Consider the following 26,550-nt stretch of genomic DNA (forward strand, 5'->3'; position numbering starts at 1 on the left):
ATTTTAATATTCTATTCTGTTCTATTCGAAAAATGATACTGTAAATGATATTGTATCGTATAACGTTGCATTATTTTAAATTAAATAAGCATCGTACACTATACTTCATTGTCTATTTATTTTATTTTTGTCTTCAATTAGCACGTATATAATTTTAAATATTCGTCCAGAGCCATCTGTCATAAACTGTCTGAACTAAAGTGTACTACTCACTTTTATCAGAGAGGATAACTTTTATCACGCCATTGTTTATAAGTTTTGCCGCTAAATACTGATCTTGTGATGCAAATGATTCTTGCCGTTGTTTGCATAACATAATATGGTTCTAAGCGGAATGTTTTTAAGAAGTTTTTAAAAGGCATTCTTTCCACGATCTCTCTTGTAACGTTTAAATGGATTATGTACCAATTTACGTGACAATATTTAATTAGTTTAAAAGGAACGTGCAACATGGACAACTCGGACGCGCGATTTGAGGTTGAGCATGAAGAAGAAGAACTAACAGCTCAGAGTGCTTTGATAGCGATCGAAGAAGCTTGGTTGAATGAAAAATTTGCTCCCGAGATTCTTCCTCATCAAGCCGACTTGGTTGATTGTATGCTGCAACAGATTACTCACATGGAAGACAACATGAAGAGGTTAGACAAAGGGGATTTAAGGTTAATGGTTCACAGAATGGAGCTGGACAGAATCAAGTTCGTGATATCCAGCTACCTCAGGGCTCGATTAGAGAAAATCGAGAAGTATACTATTCACATACTTTCGCAGGAAGCCAACAGATCTCCGGAAGAGTGTTATCTAACTCCTGCAGAACTGCAATTCGCCAAGGAGTTTCTTGCTAGCATTGAAAATCTCTTTAGAACAGTAGCTCTGCAGCACATGCCTGGAAACTTTCAAACGTTTGAAGTTAATAGACTGGGCATAAAGCCTAACATGCAGGCGTACGTGTTTCTAAGGGCTAATCAAAGAATCGATGGAATCGTATTGCCTGGGTCCTTAGACGAAGAAATAGATTTTGAGCAAGGCTCGCAACACATTATACAGTACAGCGCTGTTGCAAATCTAGTTAAAAGCGGTGCTGTTCAATTAATTTAGCATTTAGGATACATTTTATAGAACGTAATATCTATATTTTTATACACAGTATTTTTAATAAAGTTCTGAGAACAATTTTCTATAAGAAAAGATATTTTATTAGAAAAACTACATATCTGGATACAGGACAGTATAGATAATATCAATAAATCTCTTTGCTACATTGTACAACGTCATTCATTAAAATATCTTTGTAGACATATTTTCTTTGAAGCAACAGTATATAGTATATATATACATATATAGTTTGTATATTTTAATCTAAATCTGTAAAAAAATATTTGGACATGTGTATAAAAGTACTGTGCCTGCTTTGTTCTAAATTGTTCATGAATACTTTCTCCTGCATTTATAAAATGATAAACTATTTTTAGCTTTGCTTATGCAGCTTCAACAAATAAATTTTAGTAAGTACCTTTTAATAACTAGTTGCTAGAACCATACTTGGAAAAGTATTTGTATATATCTTAAAAGTATTTTTTCATTAGTTACATATTTTGTAAAAATATTACTGCACCACAATATGGAAAAACCCGTATTGTACAAATAGTAGGAACAATATACGAAGTTATCAAAACTATATAAAAGATAAGATATATCTATCGTCATAAGTTTCTGGTGCCGTTACTTTCGCATATAGTATGCTGAAATGGTATATACTCGTTCCAGCGAGAATTGTATGCTGCACTAACGTAGATTAACCATAAAAGTAGTTGTTACGGATGCTAAGTACTTTCTTGTATCAAGCGCACATTCATTCTATCAAGCATCTTCCGCTGTGGAGTTTCCGTTGAGAGACTTCGAATGCACTTTGACTTCTTCTGTATGCTCGGGATGGTCTTTGTATGCCTGAAAACGCAATACCACTTTCTTAGAACACTAATATGTAAAGGTATGTTCACACTGAAGCTACATCGAGCAATGTATTGTCGCTTCTTGTTGCCATCTTCTTTTTTTACCCAATGAAAGAAGAAGGCGACGAAAAGAAATTGATATTTTATCTAGCGATTTGACTACTGAAAAACCCCATTTTTGCACTATCGAGAAATGAGAAGGTGCATCCCGCACCCTTACAATCCTGGAAACGAGTCTACCCCTTGAGGACAAATAAAGAACGAATTAAGCAAATGTCTACCTTTTCAGCCACTTTGCCCAGTTGCTCGAACATAAGTCTCCCAGTTTCTTTCAACATGCTGGTGAAATGCCCTCGTTCGTTTTGAAGCAGTATATGTGGATGATCGAACTCGGCCACTTGTCCATGATCCATGACCAATACCTTGTCGCTGTCCATTATCGTGTTCAATCTGTGCGCTATAGTTAACACAGTGCAGTGTTTGAAATTTTGTCTAATGGTAGTCTGAATCAAAGCATCCGTTGTAGGATCTACATTGGCTGTAGCCTCGTCGAGCAGGAGAATCTTATTGTTTCGTAAAATAGCTCTCGCCAAACAGAGCAATTGTCTCTGACCAACGCTGAAGTTAGCTCCTCCTTGGTCGACAACGTAGTCGAGAGACTCGATGCTCGATTTTAATTCTACATCTTCCAGAGCAGCCCAAAGACTGGCGTCATCGTAATTGTGGAATGGGTCCAGATTATCACGGAGAGTTGCCGAGAACAAGATCGGTTCTTGCGGAATAATAGAGATCTTCTTTCTCAAATCATGAAGGCCAATTTGATTAATGTCCAAGTCGTCTATGCATATTCTACCCTCCAGCTGGGTCAGCCTGAACAGAGCTGAGATCAGAGAAGTTTTTCCAGCGCCGGTGCGACCCACTATTCCTACCTAAAATAAGAATTAGATTAATTTGATCATTCTCGCCTCGTTTCTCGATATTTTCAGGCAACGAGAGATTACTTTTTCTCCAGGCTTAATAAGAATGTTCAAGTCCTTGAGAACAGCAGGCGAAGATTCATCGTAGCGCAGATACAGGTGATCGAACTTAATGTCCCCCTTAGAAGGCCACTGTGCCGACGGCTTCTTGTTAGGCTCGCTGTCGAACGGCCCCTCCTTATCGAGCTGCGTGAATTGCAAAATTCGTTCGACGCTGGTCATTTGCGCTATCGTCTCCGCTGTTTGTCGCATTCCGTGTTGGAGCATGCCACATAAAATTAGAACTTGCGATATGGCCAGACCGACGTTTCCAGCGAACGTGTTTCCTGATAAGATTAACACGCGAATTGAATTATCAGCAATAACGTGAAATTATCAAGTAACAAATTACCATCGTCCAGTATGATAAAGCTATATGTGATGAAGGTGATGAAACAAATGGACACTATGTCCAATGAGAATCCAAAAGCGGTACTTGCTGCGATAGTCAAGTAATAAGCACTGGTGTGGAGATCTTGGTGAACATCGAATTCTTTGCGAACCATATCTTGAGCGGAACACGATCGAATCGTAGTTAATCCTAACAACGAAGAGCTAACGTGGGAAAAGACGGGGCTCTTCGCTAAAAATTTTCATTGTTAAGATGTTATGTGATAAAAGAATATAACGTATTATTTAAAAGATATATTGTTCTTACTGATTCCTTCGAAACGTTTCATGTTCTGCGCGGTTTTCAGATAAATATTTCGTATTTGCCAGTACAAGAAGCCGACGATGAGCATTGGAAACACTGTCCACCAATTAATAATAAGTACTTGGGCCAGAATTCCAACCATCACCGCGAATATCTGTATAGACTCTATCATTGTTCTCGGCATCACTTCATCAACTGCTCCAACGTCTTTCGAGAAACGATTTAGAATACGACCTGAAATATTATACCATTTTGTTAATACGATCTTTATGAATTCGTTAGCAATTGGCAATCAATGATATCGCTTTGATACTTACCGGATGGATGAGTATCAAAAAATAGCATTGGCGCTTTAAGCAGCGACGAGAACATTTGATTATGGAGATTCTTGCTAGAGTTCATGCATATCTTGTAAAATATAATGTTTCTGCAACTAGTCATAACTATACTCGCGATAATGAGAATTCCATAAATCCATAAGGCAGTGTCGCGGTCAAGAAAATATTCCACGCGCGGTCCAGTGTTAACGGTCCACACCTGCGACTAAACACAATGACGGTAATTGTTGCTCGTAGAGCTGTTAAACACACAAGCGAATAATATTACTTACATTATTGTTATCTAAACTGCTATTGTCCAAGATCGTTGGGATATCCGGGGTCATGTCATTGAAGCTATCTGCGGCCGAAGCATTTATCATGTTTATTTCATTTATCGCTTCGCTCGAATTTGTTGCAATCGATGAAGGCGTGGTAGTACCGAATTCTTCCCATATTTGTAACGTATGATTGATATTATTTTTCACGCGCATTTCTTCTTGTTTCGTCCTGAAAAAACCAAACACGCAAAATGAAACGAATATCCTCGTGCAAACGGTTCGTGTTAATATCGAAAAAAATTGTCCAAACGCTAACCAGAAAGCAACAAAATAATCGCTACCACTACTTCCTAGTTGTCCTAGAATTAAAGTGAGCATGAAACCTAGAATCATTAGAATCGATCCTCCGGCTCGGAAGTATCTCCAGTATAGCGATTTCGCAATGTTTCCTTTGCCCATTAGTTCCTCGGTTTCTTGAGGTTCTTCATCTTCGTCTTTGCTGTTGTTGAGAGAACTGACAGATATCTCGGGTGTTTGATTTTCATCGGTTTCCAATCGGCTCTCTGTATCGGCGTCTTGCTGTTCCGTTGAGAGCATACTTAGAAAATCTAAGTTCTTCGCTTGTAACTCTGTGAACGTGCCTTCGAATTCCACTCTACCCTGAAAGAATCATGTATCCCTCTTGTATCGACTCAACGGGGTCTAACCGGATTACTCGATCGCAGTTACTCACGTTATTCAATACAATAATGTAGTCACAATTCTTCAAAAATTGTACTTGATGCGTCACGAGAATTCTTGTTTTATCGTGGAGATAGTCTTTGATGCATTCTTTGAACAGGTGTTTCCCAACGTGCGTATCCACCGCGGACAACGGATCATCTAGCAAATAAATATCCGTGTCTCTGTACACAGCCCTGTGGTAATAAAAAATTTGTAATTGTGACAAATATAATTGTGGTAATTGAAAATTCTCTGTGTAGAGTACCTAGCTAGATTAATTCGTGCGCGCTGTCCTCCGCTGAGCGACGCGCCCCTGTCGCCGACCAAAGATTTATCGCCATGATTGAACTGTTGGAAATCTTTCTGTAGAGCGCACACTTTAACAACTTCGCTGTACTTCTTCGGATTGTAAGACTGTCCGAAAAGTATGTTATTGCGCACCGTGCCGGAAAACATCCATGCTTCCTGGCTAGCGTACGACATACTACCGTTCACCTGAATATCGCCACGCGACTGTTGCAGTTCTCTTAAAATTAGTTGCAGGAACGAGCTCTGAACAAAGTGTACAGGAGACATAAGAATATATATTACTTTAAATGTTGATTGTTAACACTAAACCTACCACCAACAGTCAAAACGGTCGGTTCCAGATTTTTTATTTCAGAATTCTTGAAATAATAAAAATTATATCATAAGAAATGAGTGTATAGATAGTTCTAGTAGAGCACGTATTACAATAGGAGCCGTACAAAGTTTAAAGAAAATCAAACTTTTAAGGCTCGATAGGTTTAGCGTTAAAGCGTTTTGTCTTTTTTGACAATACCTTTCCAGCACCAACCGAACCAACTATAGCATACAATTTCCCAGGTTTTATATGAATACTGATATCGTGTAACGTGCTTGTAATCGCATTGTCCGCCCAAGATGCTGTAATGCATTTCATCGAGATACTGCCATCTCCGAGAATCGGCTTGGCATGGATAGCGGTATTATTGTTCTCTTTTAACAGCAAGAAGTGCTAAAAATAAAACATTCAAAGCTTAAAGTTCATTAATCTGCGCAAATTATCTAGCTGGTAAATACTGGTAAATACTAGTTTACTTCGAGTCTCTTAATGGATACAGAAGCTTCCGCGGCAGACGAGATGGCCATTGGGTACAATATGGCCATGGTCAGTTGCAGTACATTAAAGTACTGAGCCATAGAGAATACTTTGTCGGCAGATATACTATTTCCGAGAAGTACATATGCCATAACCGTGAAGTACAATGTTGTTCGTTCGGTGAACACAAAGGTAGCTAGAGTGAAGCCTCTTAAGTACGATGAAATAGTAAGTACGTCCACTTCACGACTGGAAAGATCATTCGATGCGTGTACACACATGCGATAATAGGTACTTTACATAGTTTCTACAAAAAGAAATAAAAAAAAAGATAGACAAACCTTCTAACAACACTAACAAGTTTTTCAAACGGTATCTCCCAAGTGTACATCTTAATCACTTGTATTCCATTAATGATCTCTGACATTAAACGCACTCTTTCGTCTGTTTTGACTGCAATTCTTAACCGTAGCTTCGAAATCCATTTCCCCATGTATCCTACACAGAAGAAATTACTTTAGCGATCTTACCAATATCTTAAAAAGTAAGAGGAAACGATACCACACCTTGTAATGGTATAGTTTGAACACTTATTAGAAAGACACCAGCTAAGGAAGCGATTTGCACGCTTCCCCACATCATGTATGTGATTAGAACAGCCTGAATCGGTAGAATCCAAATGTAATGCAACGCTACGCACAGCTGTTCGAATCTGGCTACATCGTTCGACATTAAGTTTACAATCTGTCCTGGGGTTGCGACATTAGTGGACGACTTTGATAAGCGCAAGATCTGAAAATAAACACAAAGCATGTGAAACATTGGTAGTCGTTAATCATATAAACACAACTGCATACCTTTCTGTACATCACAGAGGAACACGCTATTCTCATTCTCATTCCAATTTCCAATAAGCCTAAGTTTGAATGGTGTACAATTACAGCACCGACTATAGTTAAAACTATAACAACGAATGCATAAATATATGCTTCCGTGACAGTGGATATCGATCTTGGATCGAAATGCCAAATAAGTAGACCCAAAACAAACGGTTGTAAAACTCTGCAAGATCAAAATAACGTTTACACACCAGCGAAATTTCTGTTTGCTTTAACAAAAGAATGTTTACTTGATGACAACAGCCAAGAAGAACTGCCATCCTCCAAAGTAGACAAAAGACCATATAAATGTTTTTCTTAGAGCTCTAAAGAATTTAGGCTTCCTCCCAGATTCGTCTGCTTCTTTAACTTCTCTCAGCCAATTCCTGAATGAACAAACGGTAGACAATAAATTTTCAATCTGATCCCTGTTTGTGCAGCTTGATTGACATTAGACTTGTGTCCACAACATTGTATAATATTTACTCACCTCTCGAGTTTATCTCCCAGGCGTTGACTGACATCCTCTGGCAGTACGTTGTATATATCTTTAAGTTCCAGATCATGGCTCTTCCCATACAGGAACAGTGGTTTCAACCACCTTGAATGAAACGCGTGTAAAGCACACAGTTAAATCGGTCACGACACTTCGACAACGTTGACTACTCACCAAAATATTAATTTACTAAGAGGATTCGCCGATAACTTAGGATTAGGATTCTCGTACTTTTTACTCGCGTCCATGATCGATTTTATTAAGTATACTAAAGCCCGATCTTTCTTGAGCACAGCACCGTTCAGAGGGAATTCGTAATGTGCGGCTCAGTGCGGCTGGCGAGTGGAGCCGTGTAACCGAAGCATACCGAGTCTCTGGATCGGAATCCTTCGAGTCATCATCGAAGAGTCACGAGTAATAACTCGGACTTACTTGATCGTTAACGAATTGCAAAGCACTTATCAAGAAACGGATGAATACTTATCGCAGCAACACCGAGAAACACGTGTACAATCACGCGCATGATCGATTCGACATATAATTACATAATACAATAGGTCCTAAATACGTCACGATGTTCTCAATGAAATAGGATCGTCCGAAAATGCCAAGGTCACCGCCCTACGTCGATGTATTAATAGCGATCCAATTTGCTTTCTTAAATAACACTGAGACGGCTGAAAGACACATTTTAGACATCTGCCGCAAGATATAATAAATACATCTGAAAGATACCTGTAAAGTCGTTTTCCCGTCTTTCACACGTCTTTGTTACAAAACTGTGCGACTAAAAGACAACTTTCAAAAGCCTTTTGTCCGAAAGACGCTTTTTCAGACGTCTAAAAACTCGCCTAAAAGACTTTTTAGGAGCCTTTTAGGCTTCTTTTAAGCGTCTTTTTGCGCATTTTTCCGGCATCTTTTAGACGTCTTTTTCAGACGCCTAAAATCTTCAGATTTAAGAAAAGGTTATAAAAAATTTTTTATTTTTTTTTTTTACGTGTAAAAGGCGCCTTTAACCGCAAAAACGACGTCTCCAAAAAGACGCCTTTATGGACGTGTAAATAAGACGAGAAAACGACGTCTGTAAGACGTAGAATGCTATCTGGGAAGAAACATTTTTTTACGCTTACGCCCGATGACATGGACGTAGATAACTGCTTATTTTTATTTGTTCGTTTAATTGAATAAAAAGCGCAATTTGTCGATGTGTGTTCGCAACGTAATGCCCATATATATAGGAACTGCTGTTACCGCACAGTCAGCAATAAAATGATAACGGACCATGGTTATCGTTGAAGATACAAATCGATAACTCTCCATAAAGATTAAAAGCAGGAATTGCATGCTATTGCATCATAAAGGGACGAGAAAGATGACAACTCATCATTCGCACGCGCGGCATTCGGCGTTGCGCGCGTATTCAATTTTTCTTACGTTCAACTTCATTGTACTTAAGAAATAATGTTGTCCAGGCAACTGTTATGAATCGTGACAATTCATTTTTTCCTGGGTAGCGAAGGAAGGCCGTCCAAAATTTCCTGTGATTCAATGAAATATCATTAAATTTCCCTTTCGACTAAACAACCCAAGCAAATTCAAAATAATATATTTGTCACAAGACGTGTTCCTCGAAAATCTTTAAAAATGGTAAGGCATATCTCCCATCTAAACTTCAATGTATGTCAGTGCATGTATGTATACATATGTCGACGCGGAGCACCTAATAATTAAATTGTTCATCATCGTCATTCTCGCCTTGATTGCTTTTAAACGATGCTCTACACTCTACGGCTCTACGAATTGCTATGTTTCCGCACATAGCATTGCCTTGGACGATGCAAAGAATTCTCGTTTTCTGTGGTTAACAAGTAATTGGGCGTAGGATGTTTCCACAAAGTCTCGTTGTGGCGAAACATGGAAAACGAATTTGTATCGTGTACTATTTCACGTGCATTAATGCATCCTCATTTTAATTTGTATAATTTCTAGAACACTGATATTAATTTACGTATAGAGTCTATGATTTCACAAATATCGCAGTTGTTGGTACAACAATAAATTTAAACATCTGAGAACATCTGTATCCTGGGATATCTTCGGAAATCTTGAATATGTATACGTATAGTAATAATAAGAGAATGTACGGAACTTGAAAGGGGTATGTGCATAGAGGAAATGGCTGAGGAAGCTAGAGAGAAAAAGGAAAGAAAAGAGTAGAAAAAAGATAGCTGAAAGCAAAGTGGGTACAAGGATGTGAGACTTAGTAGGAATTGTAAACCGAGTCCCTTTTTATGGCCTGAAGGCTAAAATTAAAGCATTTCTATTCTAATCTAGTAACTGTATCCCAAAACTGAATACGAATTAAAATGCGGATACGTTAATACACGTGAAATAGGGATCTCTACTAATGGTAAGGTGTGTTACGCCGCAGCGTGAATGTATCTCGATGCACGTGGGCCAAGCTGGCGTCCAAATGGGCAACGCTTGTTGGGAGCTGTATTGTCTGGAGCATGGGATTCAACCGGATGGGACGATGCCATCAGACAAAGTGTGCGGAACTAACGATTGCTTCAACACGTTTTTCAACGAAACGAGCTCCGGCAAAATGGTACCTCGCGCGGTAATGGTCGACCTCGAGCCCACGGTCGTCGGTTAGTTTAATTACAACAATACCGAAAACTCTGCATCGTATGCTGTTTGCGAAACTCTACCAACATCCGAAACTCTCTTTAGACGAGGTACGGATGGGAATGTACAAGCAACTGTATCACCCGGAGCAACTGATCACCGGGAAAGAGGATGCCGCGAACAATTATGCCCGCGGTCACTATTCTATCGGCAGGGAGGTGATTGATTCCGTGATGGACAGAGTACGAAGACTGACCGACCAGTGCACCGGTCTTCAGGGATTCTTCGTCTTTCACTCGTTCGGAGGTGGCACCGGCTCGGGATTCACCTCCCTCCTAATGCAGAAATTGTCCGAATACTATGGGAAGAAGAGCAAACTAGAGTTTGCCGTTTACCCTGCCCCTCAAGTACGAATACTTGGACCATATAAACCTATAGACACGGTACAGATAGTTTTCCTTGAGGAAAAGATAAAGTAATTTGTGACGTCACATTTTTCGAAGATATACAGTATATTTGAGATGAAGTATATGAGGTAATAATCCTATTATATGTATTAACTAATTTTAAGGATCGATATTTGATTCTGAAGATTAACAACTTTCGCATATTATGCAGGTTACAGAATATTTTTTACATATAAATCGATCACATTTACAACATTTTAAGCGTCGGCCATTTTAAAATTATCTTAGAAATTATCTTGTGACGTCACATTTTACCACTATCTTTTCCTCACTGGACTCTCGACTTTCCTATACACATACCATATCTATGCCGGGTCTATAAGTATATTATGGCCTAATTGTAAGTACGAATATACGCATAGAGGGAGCAAATTCGATGGTCTTCAGTCTTCAGGGTTGAGGACCCTGCCTGATCTAGATTATTTTCCACTGAACTAAATCAGTCCTTATTACGAGACTGTGGATCTTTATGCATTTATGAAGGAATTATATAGTTGGGTGAAATATAAGACAGTAATAGATTATAAAAATTCAACGAGAAAGTCATTAAGGGATGAAATCAATTTTTATTTTATTCCTGCTTCCCCCACAATCAATGCAGAATATTTTTGTTGCATGAAGATCCGCAGTCTACTCGTTACACTGTCCAACAAAACAAAACTTTTTTTGTGTTCAGCATTACTGTTGGGCGATTTTTACAGAGTTTGTCAAAAATCAGTGTTTTTCGAAAACGTTGCATGATAGAACAATTTTACTTTCGGATTTGCTTTTAGAATGACAAACTTTATAAGAATCACCCAACAGTAAACGGTATTGTACAGTGTTAGATTGCGGATTTTCATTGTTTCGCATAAAATTCGCGTTAAAAGTCTATACCGTTATGGCCTTCGTTAGCGAAGACCTAGATTTTTAAAGGGTCTAGGTCGGGCAGGATATCGTAAGAATAGGTTCTGGTTAAAAGCAAACTAACATGTAGGTGTCAACGGCGGTCGTAGAGCCGTACAATGCAATCTTGACAACGCATACAACGATCGAGCATTCGGACTGCGCGTTTATGGTGGACAACGAAGCGATTTACGATATCTGTCGGCGGAAGCTCGGCATCGAGAGACCTTCCTACGCGAATCTCAACCGCCTTATCAGTCAAGTGGTGTCCTCGATAACGGCGTCGTTGAGGTTCGACGGCGCCTTGAACGTGGACCTGACCGAGTTCCAGACGAACTTGGTTCCGTATCCTAGAATCCATTTTCCGTTGGCCACCTACGCCCCAGTGGTGTCCGCTGACAAAGCTTTCCACGAAGGGATGTCCGTTGCGGAGATAACTTCCGAATGCTTCGAAGCTTCCAACCAGATGGTGAAATGCGACCCTCGCGAAGGGAAATACATGGCCTGTTGCTTGCTGTATCGCGGCGATGTCGTCCCGAAGGATGTGAATGCTGCCATCGCGGCTATGAAGGGCAAAAGTTGCATCCGCTTTGTCGATTGGTGCCCGACTGGCTTCAAAGTCGGTATTAATTATCGGCCGCCCACCGTCGTTCCCGGTGGAGACCTAGCCAAGGTATAAATTAACGCGTGGACATCCCACTGCGACTATGCCACAATCAAGGAACAAAGTGGTACCACCCTTTGTTTGTTGATCAACTTTGTAGCCTGACGTAATATAGGTTCTAGTTTTTGCAGTTCAAAATGTTTCCTAGTAAATATTTATTACAACCAGGGCTTGAAGACAGTTATGATATCGGTTTCGGTCCTTGAATTATGAATAGTGATCACAGAATCACGATCATTGTCGTGATTTTAATTTCTTTCACGCCGTGATCGTGATTTTTTAATCTAATCTTGAATTTGCTCACTGTCATCCTAATTATTCATCTCGATTGTCTTTTTACATGTACATCCTTTATTGCCTATTAATGCAGAAGTTAGTGTTGAATCTAGCTCGACACAGTCCCAGAAAGGGTTAAACTGCGTATAAAAGGATCCGAGCTATATTTAGTTGTGCTATCTTATCGGCATACATATGCTGACCTTCATCTTAAAGCCCAAGGTGAAGCTTATATTTTAATCGAAAATGATAAAATATACGGTCCGTGTTACCCGTAGAAACGGAAAGATCGAGATTGATATTGTTCTTCTATATCTTTCTCTGATGTCATATGTCCCGAATTGTGACCTCGCATTTCCGTGCTGACTATTTTTATCAATTTGATGTATAAAACACGATATTAAAAAATGCGGTTTCATCTCGGGTATCAAGTAGGGCTATTACTCTCCTTCGAAGATCGCAGATTTTGAAGCTTCGAAGCTTCGATTTCAGAAACTTCGAAGGTGATGAATAGACTGCGGATCTTTATGCAAAATAAACATTTTCTTCGTCACTTACAAGATGCAGGAACCGTATAAAAATTTCTTCTTTACTTTAACAATTGTAATAAATTTAAAATGACATATGGATATTCTTATATTTTTACTGTTTTAAAATGATATCCACCCATTTTTGTTACAAATGCATAAAATCCGCAGTCTAGTGACGAAGCTTCGGAAAAGTAACAGCCCTAGTATCAAGATGAAGGTCATGATTTCTTTGGAGTCCGCGAGCAAAAGGGTACAGAGTCGACGATCGTTTAGGTGCAAAGAGCGGTGTCGATGCTGTCGAACACCACAGCTATAGAAGAGGCGTGGGCCAAGTTGAATTACAAGTTCGACCTGATGTATAATAAACGAGCGTTCGTTCATTGGTACGTCGGTGAAGGAATGGAGGAAGGTGAATTCGCGGAAGCTCGCGATGATCTTGCTGCTCTCGAGCGTGATTACGAAGAGGTGGCCCTCGAGTCATCGAGTACCCCTGACGCCTCGCTAGAATATTAAAAGAAAAACCGGACCCTTGCCCAGTTTCTTCGAGCACAGCGGCTGTTTCTGTTTCTGCTACCCGATCAAGGAAAACGAAGTTGAGATGATAAATTGTACCGTGAGAAACAAATATTTTGATACTTCTCGTTTTACATGTTTTATGAGGTTTTTATTTTTGTAATAAAATTATTCATTCTCAATACAGTCGTGTATATTGTAGAAATAAAAAGTATGTGCCCTCGATCACGCGTCTGTCATTACATTTTGTCGACGCACTTAAAAGAAAACGAAACGCCGCGTGTTGTGTAACGCTGTTTTCGCTATCAAAGTTTTATTGACAAATCAGAGAATCTCTTAAGATAAATCAAAATAGTCAATTCATTGCACTAAATACACAAATAACAATAATTATCTATGTTCCTCAAACCGTGATCTCTCAACTCAACCGAGAAATATCTGCATCACTATACCATGAATTCCAGCGTCGCATACGTTTCGACTAACATAAGTAAGCCTAATGAAACTCTCACAAACTAAATATAAAAAGCTCCACGTGATCGGTAAAATTAAATAATTGGAAGCAAAAATATAGGCATTTTATCACAACAGAAAGTCTCTTGTTATTACCTTCCTTACGAATCTGTTCGAATGTACTTAAGGCTACAGTAAGATAAAATCATGTTTATTCGTATTCATTTATCTTACAAGAATTTTTTACTTACAATTTTTTGATCTTTGCGGGAAGATTATGCGCGTAAACGATAATGATCAGATCCAAACGATCGAATTCGAATCAGATAAATGAAAACTTAATTCAATACCTTCCGAAGAACCAATTTTAATATGGTTATGATTAAAAACCGATTTAGCTGAAAGCTTCAAGGTACGAATATAATATACTTACGCAATGTTAACTAAACGTGTTTCTCAAAACTTCCACTCTTCCAGGTAAATTTATACAGAAATTCCTTGTACATACAACTTAATATCTAGAATCTGTGTCATAGAGAAATGTAAGAAAAATATAATCTCATGAGATTGTTACACCAAAAGCGTTGGTATGGGCTTCTTCCCAGGCCACGCTTCTTTGGCATATTTTTTCTTTTTTGGTTCCAAAGTTCGCGTCTCGGTAGGCCCAGACATTTCCGGTACGTGTGGCGCTTCCGTTTGTATTTGCGTGGGTGTCATCTCCACCTCGGGCGCTGGATTTGGTAAGGCTATACCAAGCCGAGACGTTAGCGAAGACAACGCGCTCGAGAATGGATTCAGTGACAACGACGAAGGAGTGAACTGTTCCGGTGGCAAATCCTGATAGAGCTGCGGCGCGGTCGACGTAGGCTGAAGGTGCTTCAATGGATTGTGGTCTTCCGATAAAGAAATTAATCCTCCTTCCATACGCATTCTCTAAAATATCCAACAGCAAATGCATTAAACGACGCGGATCTATAAAATTAGAACTTCTAGCGTATCAGAAATGATTTAAAGTTCGTACTTTACTGGGAACAACCGTTGTCTGTACAAGATTACGAAATCTACCGACAGACGGGTCCACATCTTCTGGATTGATTACTTCTTCGTCATCGTTGAACGTAATCCCCTTTTTCTTCCGTTTCCTCGTCGGTTTATGAATCTCGTCATCCGTTATACCCAACATCGATATACGTCTATTGTGTGCAGTGTTAAATTCTGTTAAATTCTGTAAGACGTACCACTGTTACTGAATGTCTGATACCAAGAGAAGATGATACGTACATCAAGTTCCGTCTCTGTTTCAGGCAAACCCAATAAACCACCGGAATCTATGTCTTCCGACAACTTCTCCAATTCCTCTATGATCGGTCTTGTACCTGTTTGAGGTCTTTCTCTAATTATGTAATATCGAGTCGAAGCTCCGAAATGAAATGTACTATCGATTGGTAACTGTGTAGGTTTATGAGGCTCTAGTCTCATATTGCCGATGAACGTTCCATGTGCTGTAGATGTAATTGCATCGAATTAATTTTCTATCGAAATAACTTAATAATCGTGTACACTTGAAAAAGAAGTGATAAAACACTTACTGCTACCCAAATCAACAAGGAACACACGATTCAGGTGTTTGTGATAAACAAGAGCTGCATGGACACGGGAACAAGAGGCATGGTCTATACAAAAATCATTCAATTGTTGATTACGGCCAAACAGGTAGCATTTCTTTTCGTCAACCATTAGTTTCTGTAACAGAACAACAGTTCTTGCATCGCAGTCTCTCCCAAGGGTTACGCTTTAAAGTTATTTCTCAGTGCAATTCAAAGATGTTGTACCTGGATCAATTTGTCATTTTTTAATACATCTAGATGCAACCCAACTGGTGGTTTTCCTGCCCTAAAAAACATAACCTGTGTTATGCTATTTGATAAACACAAACTTAAAATTTCAATGCATACTGTTACGGTGTCGCGAACGTGTCGAAACGTTCGGTCGAAGAATAAGAAAGATTTTATTTCTCAAACGTACCAATTAGGCACTTCATAATGATTAGCCATCACCACTTTGTTACAATTTACTATATCGAGTGGATATACAGTGTTAAGTAGAAACAAAACACATTCGATGTCAGCGTTGCCAGAATGTCATCTTAACCAAACAACGACAATGTTTTGCAGCGATCTTTTCTACATAAATGTATAATTATTAACGATCCATGTGCTAATCAGCGTTTACCGTCTCGACGGCGCATCCGACGAATGCATATGTGCACCTAAAAATGAGATTGTTTCATGAAAAATATAACGCAGAATGTTATTTTGATGCCGTGCGCATATACACTCGTTAAAATTATACTTAGATGAATCTATTCAGTTCTATTACTTCGTTCTTAATTACGAGCCCTGCACATCGAGACCCTCCAAAATCCAATAATCCGCTAATAATTCGATTAAAAGCTATTCTTTCCGAGAAAACGAATCAAACATGTTTCTACTTAGTATCGTATTAAATTGAATGTATTTATATTTGATCGAGTTGGACAATGAAAATATAGGATCATGCTTTGCTACGGCCCTGATTATCAGGGCCTGATAGTTGCTGATAGTGCCCTCCGTAGCATCGCATTTTTAAAACTTTTAAAACGTAGCGTTTACACCCCCACTATTTCGAAGCGTCACCAATTACGAGGCTACAACGAATCGCTAGCCTATCAGCACGAAGATAAAATCACTTCATTAGCTTTCAAATATTCTGCTAAGTCTCCCAAGTTATGAGATGTTATAGAGGAAAAACTATACTGACCACTGACCATGTTCCTATTTGACACTTTATTTATGTTACAAGAATTGTCCTGTTCTTTCTATATGTACAAACCATTCGATATGTCTTAGAATGAAGAAAATGTAATACGATGAAATACATTAATTATTATGTTCTTACATGTTCTTACTACAAATACAGAGAATTTTATGTCAGAAATTCATGTTACAGAGAGCAGTAATGTTCCGTTCATTTCAAAATAAAGTACACACTCCTGTCACTTATTCAAATTTGAATGCAGACGATCGAATAATGAAATAAATATGGTACTTACTAATTTTTTCAAATGTAGAGAACATGTAAATCAAATCTGACCAAAATGTCCTATATTTTATAAATTTCAATTATTATTCTCATATTTTTTAATTTTTCAAATATATATATAGGTGTAATTTAAAACAGTAAAAACATTAGAAGAATTTAATAATACTGTTCAATACTGTTACATAATTTTCAACCTATCAAACGTACGTATTGAGAAAAAAGATAAATTTTTATTTCTCTCAAGATTGTTGCAATTCAGGTAGAAAATTTTTATTTTGCATAAAAGTTCACTGTCTAGACATTATGAACCACTGGTGTAGATGACGGCACTTTCAGCTTTCAGTGCTGTACAGTGCTGTAGCGTATGCCGTCAATAGATTTCGTTCAATTTCGTTACATTGTATAGAAAATTTTCGTGAAATGGAAGAGATGTGTAACGTTTGAGAGAAATTTAATGAAAATTTCCTTAGGATAGACGAGCTGATGGGCGTGTTTGTAGAAAATCGAGCATAGTACGTTGCAGCTGGTAAAATGTCGTACAAAATCGGTCAACGAGTCGAGGTTCCTGGCAAGGACTGTCAAGGAGTGATTGCTTATATTGGTCATCCGAGTTTCGCTTCGGGAAAATGGATCGGAGTTATACTCGATGAACCGAAAGGGAAAAACAACGGTAGTATTAGGGGTCAATCATACTTTAAAGTACGTTTCACGCTATTACTTTTCGCTGACATTTTACATATAGTTGAAATGTAACATGAAATTTTTCTTTTCCAATATTTGTTACATATCAGTGTCCTGAAAACCATGGAATGTTTGTACGGCAATCTCAGCTGGTTTTGCTGGATGAAACAGGTAATAGGACAGAACCTGTTAGTCCATCTTCGGCAGGCAGCAGTGCCACAACTCCGGATGAAACCAGTGTTGCGAGAGCTAGAAGCCGGTTGAATAGGTATGCTTTATATAGATAGTTATATTTGATAGTCTAATCGATACGTATGCCAAAGTTAAACTGTATTGTGTAGTACTTTTGTCGGAAAACGAATTTCTATGTTTTCTGTAATTGTCATTAATCTTTCATTATCATAAATTTCATGCTCTCCTTAGTACACCTCGAAGGAACGAACCCACTGCGTAAGTGTCTACTTTATACGAATGTTTTCTTAATGTTACGATTAGACTATGGATCTTTATGCATTTACAGCTTATAAAAATTTTTAAAAAATGTTGGAGTATTAAATTTAAGAGAATTTAGTACGATTTTGATTTATTTTGGATTTATACTTGACTCCAAATAAGAATGTACTTACTAGCTGACGAATTTAAGACTCTACTGCGCATCTGACTCTAATGGAACTCGTTCATTGGCTAATTCCCCTACTCGTACTTCGCCGACCACGCGATCATTGGCTGACGCCATCAATTTTATGGCTGACACGCAACTACTTGCGCAGTACAAGTACATTCTTAATTGGAGTCAAGTATACAAATGCTATTACCAGTGAAAATAGAATTTTATTTGGTACCACTTTTTTAAAATTTGTCTACAAAAATTGAAAATTATATAAACATCCGCAGTCTAGTTATGATCATAACAATGAAATGCTTAATGTTACTATATCCACAATAATCAATTGAAAGAAGGAATAGGTATAATTAGGCGAGTGAATTAATAGACTGTTAAAATTCATACGCTGGTCATAAAAGAGTACGGAGAAAAACATCTCTTGCGCATGTTACCCGGCAGCAATCTGACAAGCTTTCTGGGTAAGATTTTATGTAAATCGATCGTTGAAAGATGCGTGTCTCGGCATTTTGTTTAAATGCTTCTGTGTATGCAAACAGCAACAATTGTGATCGCTTCTCTGAACTTTAATGGTTTTGTGCAACATCACAACCACGAGCTTTCTTTATTGTAGATTTACAAATAATTGATATAAGAAAAAAATATAAACGTGTACTCGTCGTAATATCAAGTAATGTACAAGCAATTCTTTTATTTATGGGATGGTGTTACAATAAATACAGTTGAAAGTATATGTGTATACAATATACGGATACATAAATCACATACATATATATACATATACATACATGTCAATGTATTTTTATTTATAGACGAATAATAACGTCAAGTATCAAGAAAAGTACAATCAATGTATTTAGTGGTAATGTCTAAGTTGTATCATAATTTATTATTATTCTTCTAGCTTTTAAAATCTATGTAATTTAGACGCAACAAGGTGTAACTCTATAATAGCACTGATACAAACTCTTATGCTGTATCATGTTAATGATTGTTAATGGAAATTGACGATTACTTCTGGAAATAATTTATAGAGAGTATAATCTTTGCAGCTCACGATTATCACTGGCTGGCAGTAGAACGCTTTTAAGCGCTCCGAGTACAGAAAGTTTGTCCGGATCGCAACACGAACGCAAAGATGGTGGGGAGTCATTGATACCGGCACCGACCTCCACTAAAAGAGCATCATTCATCGAGGTATTGTCTTTCTGTTTCGAAAATAATGATTCTCACGTTTGTGATTTATAATAAGTTGATGTACCATTTATTTCTGTGAACACAGTCAGTGAATTATTTTGAGGATTCGACAAGGCATGAATATGTGGTATAATGTTCTTAATCAAACAAAGGAATATATGTACATGTGGAAAATGATTACAGTCGATTAACAGGAAATCATTTTGACATATATATTTTGTTATCTTCAAATCTCCAGATTGTTGTAACTCGCAAAATTCTTGTTACTTTATATGTGTTCGAAGAATCTTTAATCTGTGACATATATATGGTAATCATGTGTAACAAGTACCTCCCAGTGCATGTGTTTCATTGCCAGAGAGATGATTCTTGGAACTGTTCAGCGAGATAACGAAAACAAAAAAAAGAACAAACTTAACTGTAAAATTTGAGAAGAAGTTAGAGAGAGATCCTTTGGCACAGAATGATTCATATGGGAATATGCACGTACGTGTTTCAGAAGTCCCCTAGCACGAGCTCGCCTCCCGGCAAAAAGCCAAAGGCCCAAGATGATCACAATAATGTAATTAATACTCATTAATTGTAATATCTAAATTTTCTCATCTGACCTTAAAACTCTCTCATTCTAGTTGTTTGTCGATCATAAGCATTGTAACACGTGACTTCATAACAACTAGCAGCATCATTGCACTTTAATGGGTTTTACCTGTTCTTAATGGATTATCTAATTAATTTATCATCCACCGTATTCACCGTTGCGTTAAGCATCTGCTTTGTTCATTCAGTTCTGTGATGCTTGATAGCCTGAAACTTTTCAAGAGAAAGGGGCATTCAGATACACAGTTCTTTCTCTCTCTCTCTCTCTCTCTTTCTATCTCTTTTTTTTCCTTTCGTTAACAATTAGATGCTGAATTCCCCTTGCAGTTGTACTACCGAGGTGGCAATAACAACTTCCGTAAGAACAAGCATTTAACAGCATTGTGGTATAAAGGTGTACTACTTACTTGAATCTTTTGTTTTTGTTTTTCATCACTGACCAAATTTAGATATCCCTGGTATAGACGCAGTTAATACTTATACAAACGGTTAGGATACAATAGTTCACTTAGTTGATATTATACGCATACTGCAAATTCCAATATCATATAACACGATTCAACTCATCGACTGAACTTCCTACACTTATTAGAACTAATAGAGTATTCGGTGTAGCTTGTTGGTGTCGTTTATTACAATTAATCTCATTAATCACTTTTGAAATAGACTAATTCTACTGAATGTACATACAGAAACAACATTCTTTTAAAAACATAAAAATACTTTTTGTACAGGAAACACAGGGTGTTTTTTTCATTACCGCAGATAAAAAAATTTTGCCTTTTGGTTGCGTCATTCATAAAAAGTTTTGTTGGAAATACGAAACATTTTAGGATATACCTGGCTATATGCGGAAGGATTTGAAGAAGCTCTTCAGCCAAATATGCTTTCTTTCAATGCGATAATTAAAAAAACACCCGGCCTCTTATTCGGCCAGATACTCATGTGTCGTTTGTTTTTCCGATTCAGACAGGTTTTGTGGAGACTTTGAAGCCGCAATTCGTGCCTGGCCAGGTAATGGCCGGCTCCGCAGCAGCTGCAAATGTGGTAGAAGAGAAACTGACACATTTGCAGCTACAACAAGAGAACGAAAATCTGAAATCTCAAGTAAGATTGCTTTTAGAAACGATCGATCTCATGTTTTAAGTAGAGCAGCCTGTTCAACGAATAATGTGTTGCCGCAGGTTCGCGACCTCACCGAAAAAGTGGAAACTTTGCGGCTGAAGAGAATGCAAGACAAGGAGCGAATGAAAGACTTTGAGAAAACGAAGCTCCAACTCGATCAGCTGGTGGAATTCAAAACGAAAGTGATGGAGAGTCAAGTAGGTGGATTCTAAAGTCTAAAGTATTCATTTTCAATAGAACTTTTCACACGTTTTACTAATTTTTGCAAACATTATCTAAGGCCAGTCTTCAAAGAGAACTTCAACGAGCACGCCAAGAAACGAGGGAAGCGCATGCCGCTCGAGAACAATTCCAAGAAGAAATGGCAGACCTCGCGGAAACCGTAGAAATGGCTACATTGGACAAAGAGATGGCCGAAGAAAAGGCTGAGACGTTGCAAATCGAATTGGAGCAGCTCAAAGAGAAGTTGGAAGAACAGACATTAGACTTGGAAATACTGCGCACGGAAATGTCCGAGAGAGTAAAGTATCCGACATGTATAAATGTTTTTGAAGTGTTTTGTAACACAGAGAGAAATTTGTATTGATCTGCAATGATGATAATAGGCTGCTGGGGGTGGCGCGACCGCAGGAACTACGAGCTATGAGATCAAACAATTGGAACAGCAAAATAATAGATTGCGCGAAACTCTCGTTAGAATGCGTGATCTGTCTGCCCATGAGAAACACGAGTTCCAGAAGCTCCAGAAGGACTTGGATCAGAAGAAGTCCGAGATACTGGAGCTGGGACGCACAAAGGAGAAATTATCTACTCGAGTAGAAGAAATGGAACACCAGATAGCGGACTTACAAGAACAGGTAGAGAGAATATTCTCTTGGTAATTACTTGCAAAAGATTGTACCGATTACGTAAAACATGAAACCTCTATTTGTCCATCAGGTGGACGCGGCGTTAGGTGCCGAAGAAATGGTTGAAGCGCTCGGCGAAAAGAAGATGGCGTTGGAAGAGAAAGTTGCGGAATTGGAAGAAGCTGTGACGGACTTAGAAGCTTTACAGGTATATGGACCAACGATATTTCAAAGATCGGTAGGGAACAGATTTTCACATAGATTTTTTTTAGGACATGTCCGATCAACTAGCCGAATCGTCGAAAGAATTAGAGTTAGAGCTGCGAGAGGAATTGGACATGGCGCTTGGATCTGCTCGCGACGCATATCATCATCGCGACGCAGCTCTGGAAACGCTGGCAGATCGTGAGCTGACTATCGCGAAATTCCGCGAGCTGACGCACCAGCTGCAAGAGCAGTGTCTGCAGCTGCAACAACGAATGCAATCGACAGAAACCTCGAAGCCTGGAATGGGCGGTGCGGAACAACAATTAGCAGAGATACTAGATTTCCAAAAGACGTTCGCCGAGACTCGCGCACAAACGAAGGCCGTCGACCTCGAGTTACGAAGACTGGAAGCTGAAGAGGCTCGAAACCACGTCGCCTATCTGTTATCCTTTATGCCACCGGCATTCTTGGCACGCGGGGGAGATCACGACGCTATCCTGACGCTTCTGCTGATACCAAGAATAATCTACAAGACGGAAATAATTATATCGCAAGTCCGGGATAAATATCGATCATTGGACAAGATCGACAGAACGGCCGTAATCAAGGGCCACTCGGTAGCACAATACACGTTCAGATCGCACCTTTGCTCGTACATGTACGCATTGCAGACATTCCTCGGGTGTTTTGAATCGGCGTTGAGCGTTTGCACGCCGGACATGTTGCTCAAGGCCGGAGTAGCTTATCCGGAAATGGCTGCGCAAGAGAAGTCCTTGGACTCGTTGATAGAACTGGCCAAGAGGGATCAGCTGGACGAGAATCTGCCTATGGAGGCAATCGAGAAGTGTTGCGGATACTTCTGTACCATGTTCTCCGTCTTATTCGGTGAGACCATTAACCAAGGTCGCATGGTGGTCAACGGCACGAGAATGCTGGACAGTTGTTGCGAGGCGATCACTACCAACTCAGCAGCTATCAAGACGTTGATCCATGGAGACGGCGGCGACATAGGCCTCCTTTGCCAGCACGCGGAGACAACTTGCGAGGTGATACAGCAACATCTGAAGTCTGCTAGAAGACGCGTGCTGACCGACCATGCTACCGCCCTTAATTCTGCTGGGTTCAACTTGGGGTTGGATAAGGATGCTAGCGAGCAGATGTTCGGTTGCTATCAGCATGCCGTGAAGATTGTGAAAACGTTCCAAACGCTGTTGAAGAACGCTGTGCAGGCAATTATATCGAACACAGATCTGGACGCAGGTCTCACCGCGGAGAAATTGAAGGAGATGGCTGCGTCAGCGTGCGAGAAAGTTTACGACACAGAGGATATAGGACCTGTGGCTACTGTTAAGGCGAGCTTGACAGTGATTCAACAATTAGCTGCGAATCTAGCGCAGAAGATGGCCGAATGCGAGAACGAATTGGCTATAAGCGGACACCTGCGGCAAGCACAAGACAGCAAGAAGGAGCCTCTTATGCCTATAACCATAAGAGCGCACGCAGCGCGAAAAGAGGCTGAAGAGACTAAGGTACTCAGTAGGAAACTAGAAGCCAGAGATAGCGATATTCGCGAAGCGAAATTAGCTTTAAGGGAGAAACAAAATGAACTGTGCGAGATGATTTTGAGAAAGGACGTTGTGGAGAAGAAGCTCGCGACACAGCAGCACGACCACGAGCTGAACGTGGAGAAGCTGAAGAGAAAGCTGGACGAAGCTCAAAATCAATTGAAACGAAAAGAGAAAGAGTTCGAGGAAACGATGGATCATCTACAGACGGATATCGACAGTTTAGAGACCGAGAGAGGTCAGCTTAAAGAAAAATTGAAATCTATCGGAAAGAAATCCATAATGTCCTCGTCCGGTGCAGATAATATCTCTGGAACCGGTGCAGTCACGTCAGGAATCCAATCGATGGATAATAAATTCCTGATACAAGAAATAAGCGCTCTCAAAGAAGCTCTGAACAACGAGAACCGACAGAAGAAGAAGTTCATGTCTGATGCTTTGCGCGAGAAGTTAGAACGTCTGGATCCGATAACGCCTGCAACCAAACCGGGACCTGCGGACACAAAGATACAGGAGCTGAAGAAGAAGACTAATGATCTTACCAAAGTCAGTTTCAAGATCTATAATTTCACAATTATCTATCATCCGGGTGATTAACTTTCTCTTTTCTTGATTAAACAGGATATTAAACAAGCTATGACGTTCCCCACTGTTCCGGATTTGAGACGCAAGAAAACGCAGGATCTGGAAGGGCCAACGTTGGAGAAGGCAATGCCAATTTATCAGTTGATGCAGCGTCAGATGATCATGAGAGAACTGAAGCAACGAGTAGATAAACTAGTCGTAAGTAATCGTTGGCTGAATATTCTGGTAGAATCGTCGATAATGTAAATAATTGTTTCTAGGGGGAGATCCGCGAGGAAATGGTAAAGAGGACAACCGGCGGAATGGCTGAAGCGAATTTCGCAGTATTCCCAAATCGCGAGATGGCTGCGGCGATGCAAGAAAATCAGTTGTTCGCTGCGGAGATTTCGATTCCTCACGATGGCCCTGAACAAATTTTCACTGTCAACGTAGGAACACAAGAACTTAGAAAAATTCATTCTTTGTTATGTTATTAATTTTCGTATTATTATATCGCCGGCGTGTGACGGAATGTACTACCGCAGAGATGATGCTAAGTGTTCACGCGACTGTAGAATATATTGATTTGATAGACACTTTTGTTTTTGATGCTCGCTTACACACAGAGACTGTGGTAGAGCAACGTATGCACTCGCGTACACTCGATCTATTTTATACATATACACGAGAAACAAACGATTGAGGGAGAGTCTTTTTGCATCCGAAGAAAGGAACAAATTAAATTCTAGCGAGAACGTAACTTTGGAGCGTGCGAATTTATTTATTTCTGATTGGCTACAGCACGATGACTGGCGCATCGGTGGCTGGTAGACTTCAGCGTTTTTTGTCGTATTATAAATTGGAATAGTTTCGTTATTTATTACTAACAATTTGAACAGTAATCGTTCGTCGCCTTTACAGGCTTTTGTATAATATCTTTTACGAATTTGTCAAATACACGGCTTAAAAATATTTACATAGAGATCCTTTACATGTACTCCCTCTTCTCGCGTGTCGAGAATACTTGTGCAGCATAGAAATTATCATCTCTCTCTGGGAATTGTTATTTTCATATATACACATACAGTGAGTGTAGAAAGTATTCGTACGCCCTTTAAAATAGAATAACTTTTTTATAATTGTACTAAAAGCAAAAGCCTGCTTTTTAAAATCAATTAGAAGCATTGGTTTACGAAATGATATGCAAAAATGATTTTCCAAATAATTATAATTTATAAAGTTAGGTGCGCGAAAATAAAAAAGGCATTTTTTTAAACTTTTTTACTTGAGCCCTTAATGAAAATTTAAAATATATGTTTTGTAGATCTATGTTGATTTATACACATGTTAAAAATTTCATCGAAATCGATTGACGCAGGAAAAAACGACACACATCGAAAGATGTACGGATCTGTGGATTTTAAGCAGAAACTCATAAAAAAGTAGTGTAAAATTACGATTTTTTCATCATTTTTAATTGCTTGTAGCTCGTGTGTTAATCGATTTCAAAGAAATTTTCAGCACGCGTGTGTAACGGATATAGATCTACAAAACATATATTTTAAATTTTCTTTAAGGGCCCAAATAAAAAAGTTTTAAAAAATGCCTTTTTATTTTTGCACATATTTGAAAAATCTTTTTTGCATATCATTTCGTAAACCAACGCTTCTAATTGACTATAACAAATCAGGTCTTTGGTTATTCTATTTTAAAGGGCGTACGAATGCTTTTTACACTCACTGTAGATATATATATACATATAATTTACTTTGAACAATTGTATTACCATCGTATTCTAGGAAAAATGGTAATAACTTCGCGTGTATTGCCATTGAAAAGTGACACTTAATGAAATAGAGGATATAATACAATGTTTCATTTTTTATTTACAGCGATAAAAGGAGCAATAAACTGTTGACGTATTTTTCATTATTTATGAAATAACGTATGCCTTAATTACTGTCACAATTTTATTATAAATACACACATGTATATATGTATATATACACACAAACACATATACATACATGCACATATATATATATATATATATATATATATATATATAGTATTTATCTGTATATACATACATATACACATACCAGATAGTAAGTGCATATATCATTAATTATTCATTAACTTACTCGTTCACTCATTCTCGCTGCATGGTAATACACATTTTTACTCATTCGTTTTTTGTGTTTCTTCGTTCCCCTCTTTTGCAATAATA

The 26,550-nt window shown here is 38.7% G+C and overlaps 5 protein-coding genes across 12 annotated transcripts; 3 read left to right on the forward strand and 2 right to left on the reverse strand.

The window, feature by feature from the left end:
* Positions 1–222: 222 nt before the first annotated feature.
* On the forward strand, positions 223–1,259 carry Sld5 (DNA replication complex GINS protein SLD5). The gene has a single exon (XM_076439352.1). The coding sequence runs from the start codon at positions 451–453 to the stop codon at positions 1,093–1,095; it is 645 nt and encodes a 214-aa protein (XP_076295467.1). The 5' UTR covers positions 223–450; the 3' UTR covers positions 1,096–1,259.
* On the reverse strand, positions 1,178–7,723 carry LOC143216362 (ATP-binding cassette sub-family C member 4). 2 transcript variants are annotated; one of them, XM_076439317.1, is made up of 18 exons: positions 7,592–7,723; positions 7,412–7,522; positions 7,173–7,307; positions 6,901–7,105; positions 6,610–6,835; positions 6,385–6,541; positions 6,043–6,292; positions 5,765–5,959; positions 5,207–5,493; positions 4,952–5,135; positions 4,535–4,878; positions 4,231–4,447; positions 3,938–4,157; positions 3,624–3,854; positions 3,318–3,548; positions 2,951–3,252; positions 2,231–2,878; positions 1,178–1,944 (listed from the first exon to the last, which is right to left on the reverse strand). In XM_076439317.1, the coding sequence occupies exons 1-18, from the start codon at positions 7,663–7,665 to the stop codon at positions 1,858–1,860; spliced, it is 4,104 nt and encodes a 1,367-aa protein (XP_076295432.1). In that variant the 5' UTR covers positions 7,666–7,723; the 3' UTR covers positions 1,178–1,857. The 2 variants fall into 2 exon arrangements, with proteins under 2 accessions (XP_076295432.1, XP_076295431.1); XM_076439316.1 differs by having other exon boundaries at positions 3,938–4,163.
* Positions 7,724–8,420: 697 nt separating this feature from the next.
* Positions 8,421–13,605, forward strand: LOC143216368 (tubulin alpha chain). Of its 2 annotated transcripts, XM_076439332.1 has the most exons (5): positions 8,423–9,064; positions 9,849–10,068; positions 10,151–10,452; positions 11,489–12,070; positions 13,141–13,605. In XM_076439332.1, the coding sequence occupies exons 1-5, from the start codon at positions 9,062–9,064 to the stop codon at positions 13,378–13,380; spliced, it is 1,347 nt and encodes a 448-aa protein (XP_076295447.1). In that variant the 5' UTR covers positions 8,423–9,061; the 3' UTR covers positions 13,381–13,605. The 2 variants fall into 2 exon arrangements, with proteins under 2 accessions (XP_076295446.1, XP_076295447.1); XM_076439331.1 differs by having other exon boundaries at positions 8,421–10,068.
* Positions 13,606–14,043: 438 nt separating this feature from the next.
* Positions 14,044–16,387, reverse strand: Nipp1 (nuclear inhibitor of protein phosphatase 1). Of its 2 annotated transcripts, XM_076439342.1 has the most exons (7): positions 16,213–16,387; positions 15,859–16,102; positions 15,666–15,726; positions 15,423–15,576; positions 15,115–15,335; positions 14,855–15,058; positions 14,044–14,766 (listed from the first exon to the last, which is right to left on the reverse strand). In XM_076439342.1, the coding sequence occupies exons 2-7, from the start codon at positions 15,885–15,887 to the stop codon at positions 14,404–14,406; spliced, it is 1,032 nt and encodes a 343-aa protein (XP_076295457.1). In that variant the 5' UTR covers positions 15,888–16,102; positions 16,213–16,387; the 3' UTR covers positions 14,044–14,403. The 2 variants fall into 2 exon arrangements, with proteins under 2 accessions (XP_076295457.1, XP_076295458.1); XM_076439343.1 differs by lacking the exon at positions 16,213–16,387 and having other exon boundaries at positions 15,859–16,194.
* Positions 16,388–17,236: 849 nt separating this feature from the next.
* Dctn1-p150 (dynactin subunit 1) lies at positions 17,237–26,417 on the forward strand. 5 transcript variants are annotated; one of them, XM_076439624.1, is made up of 14 exons: positions 17,237–17,613; positions 17,706–17,863; positions 18,019–18,045; positions 18,619–18,678; positions 19,270–19,414; positions 19,914–19,976; positions 20,981–21,118; positions 21,196–21,333; positions 21,417–21,656; positions 21,742–21,993; positions 22,076–22,192; positions 22,257–24,302; positions 24,378–24,539; positions 24,602–26,417. In XM_076439624.1, exons 1-14 carry the CDS (start codon positions 17,446–17,448, stop codon positions 24,815–24,817), a joined length of 3,930 nt encoding a protein of 1,309 aa, XP_076295739.1. In that variant the 5' UTR covers positions 17,237–17,445; the 3' UTR covers positions 24,818–26,417. The 5 variants fall into 5 exon arrangements, with proteins under 5 accessions (XP_076295739.1, XP_076295741.1, XP_076295740.1 ...); XM_076439626.1 differs by lacking the exon at positions 19,914–19,976; XM_076439625.1 differs by lacking the exon at positions 18,619–18,678.
* The last annotated feature ends 133 nt before the right edge of the window (positions 26,418–26,550 follow it).

Source organism: Lasioglossum baleicum, chromosome 15, assembly GCF_051020765.1.
Source record: "Lasioglossum baleicum chromosome 15, iyLasBale1, whole genome shotgun sequence".
NCBI classification, from domain to species: domain Eukaryota; kingdom Metazoa; phylum Arthropoda; class Insecta; order Hymenoptera; family Halictidae; genus Lasioglossum; species Lasioglossum baleicum.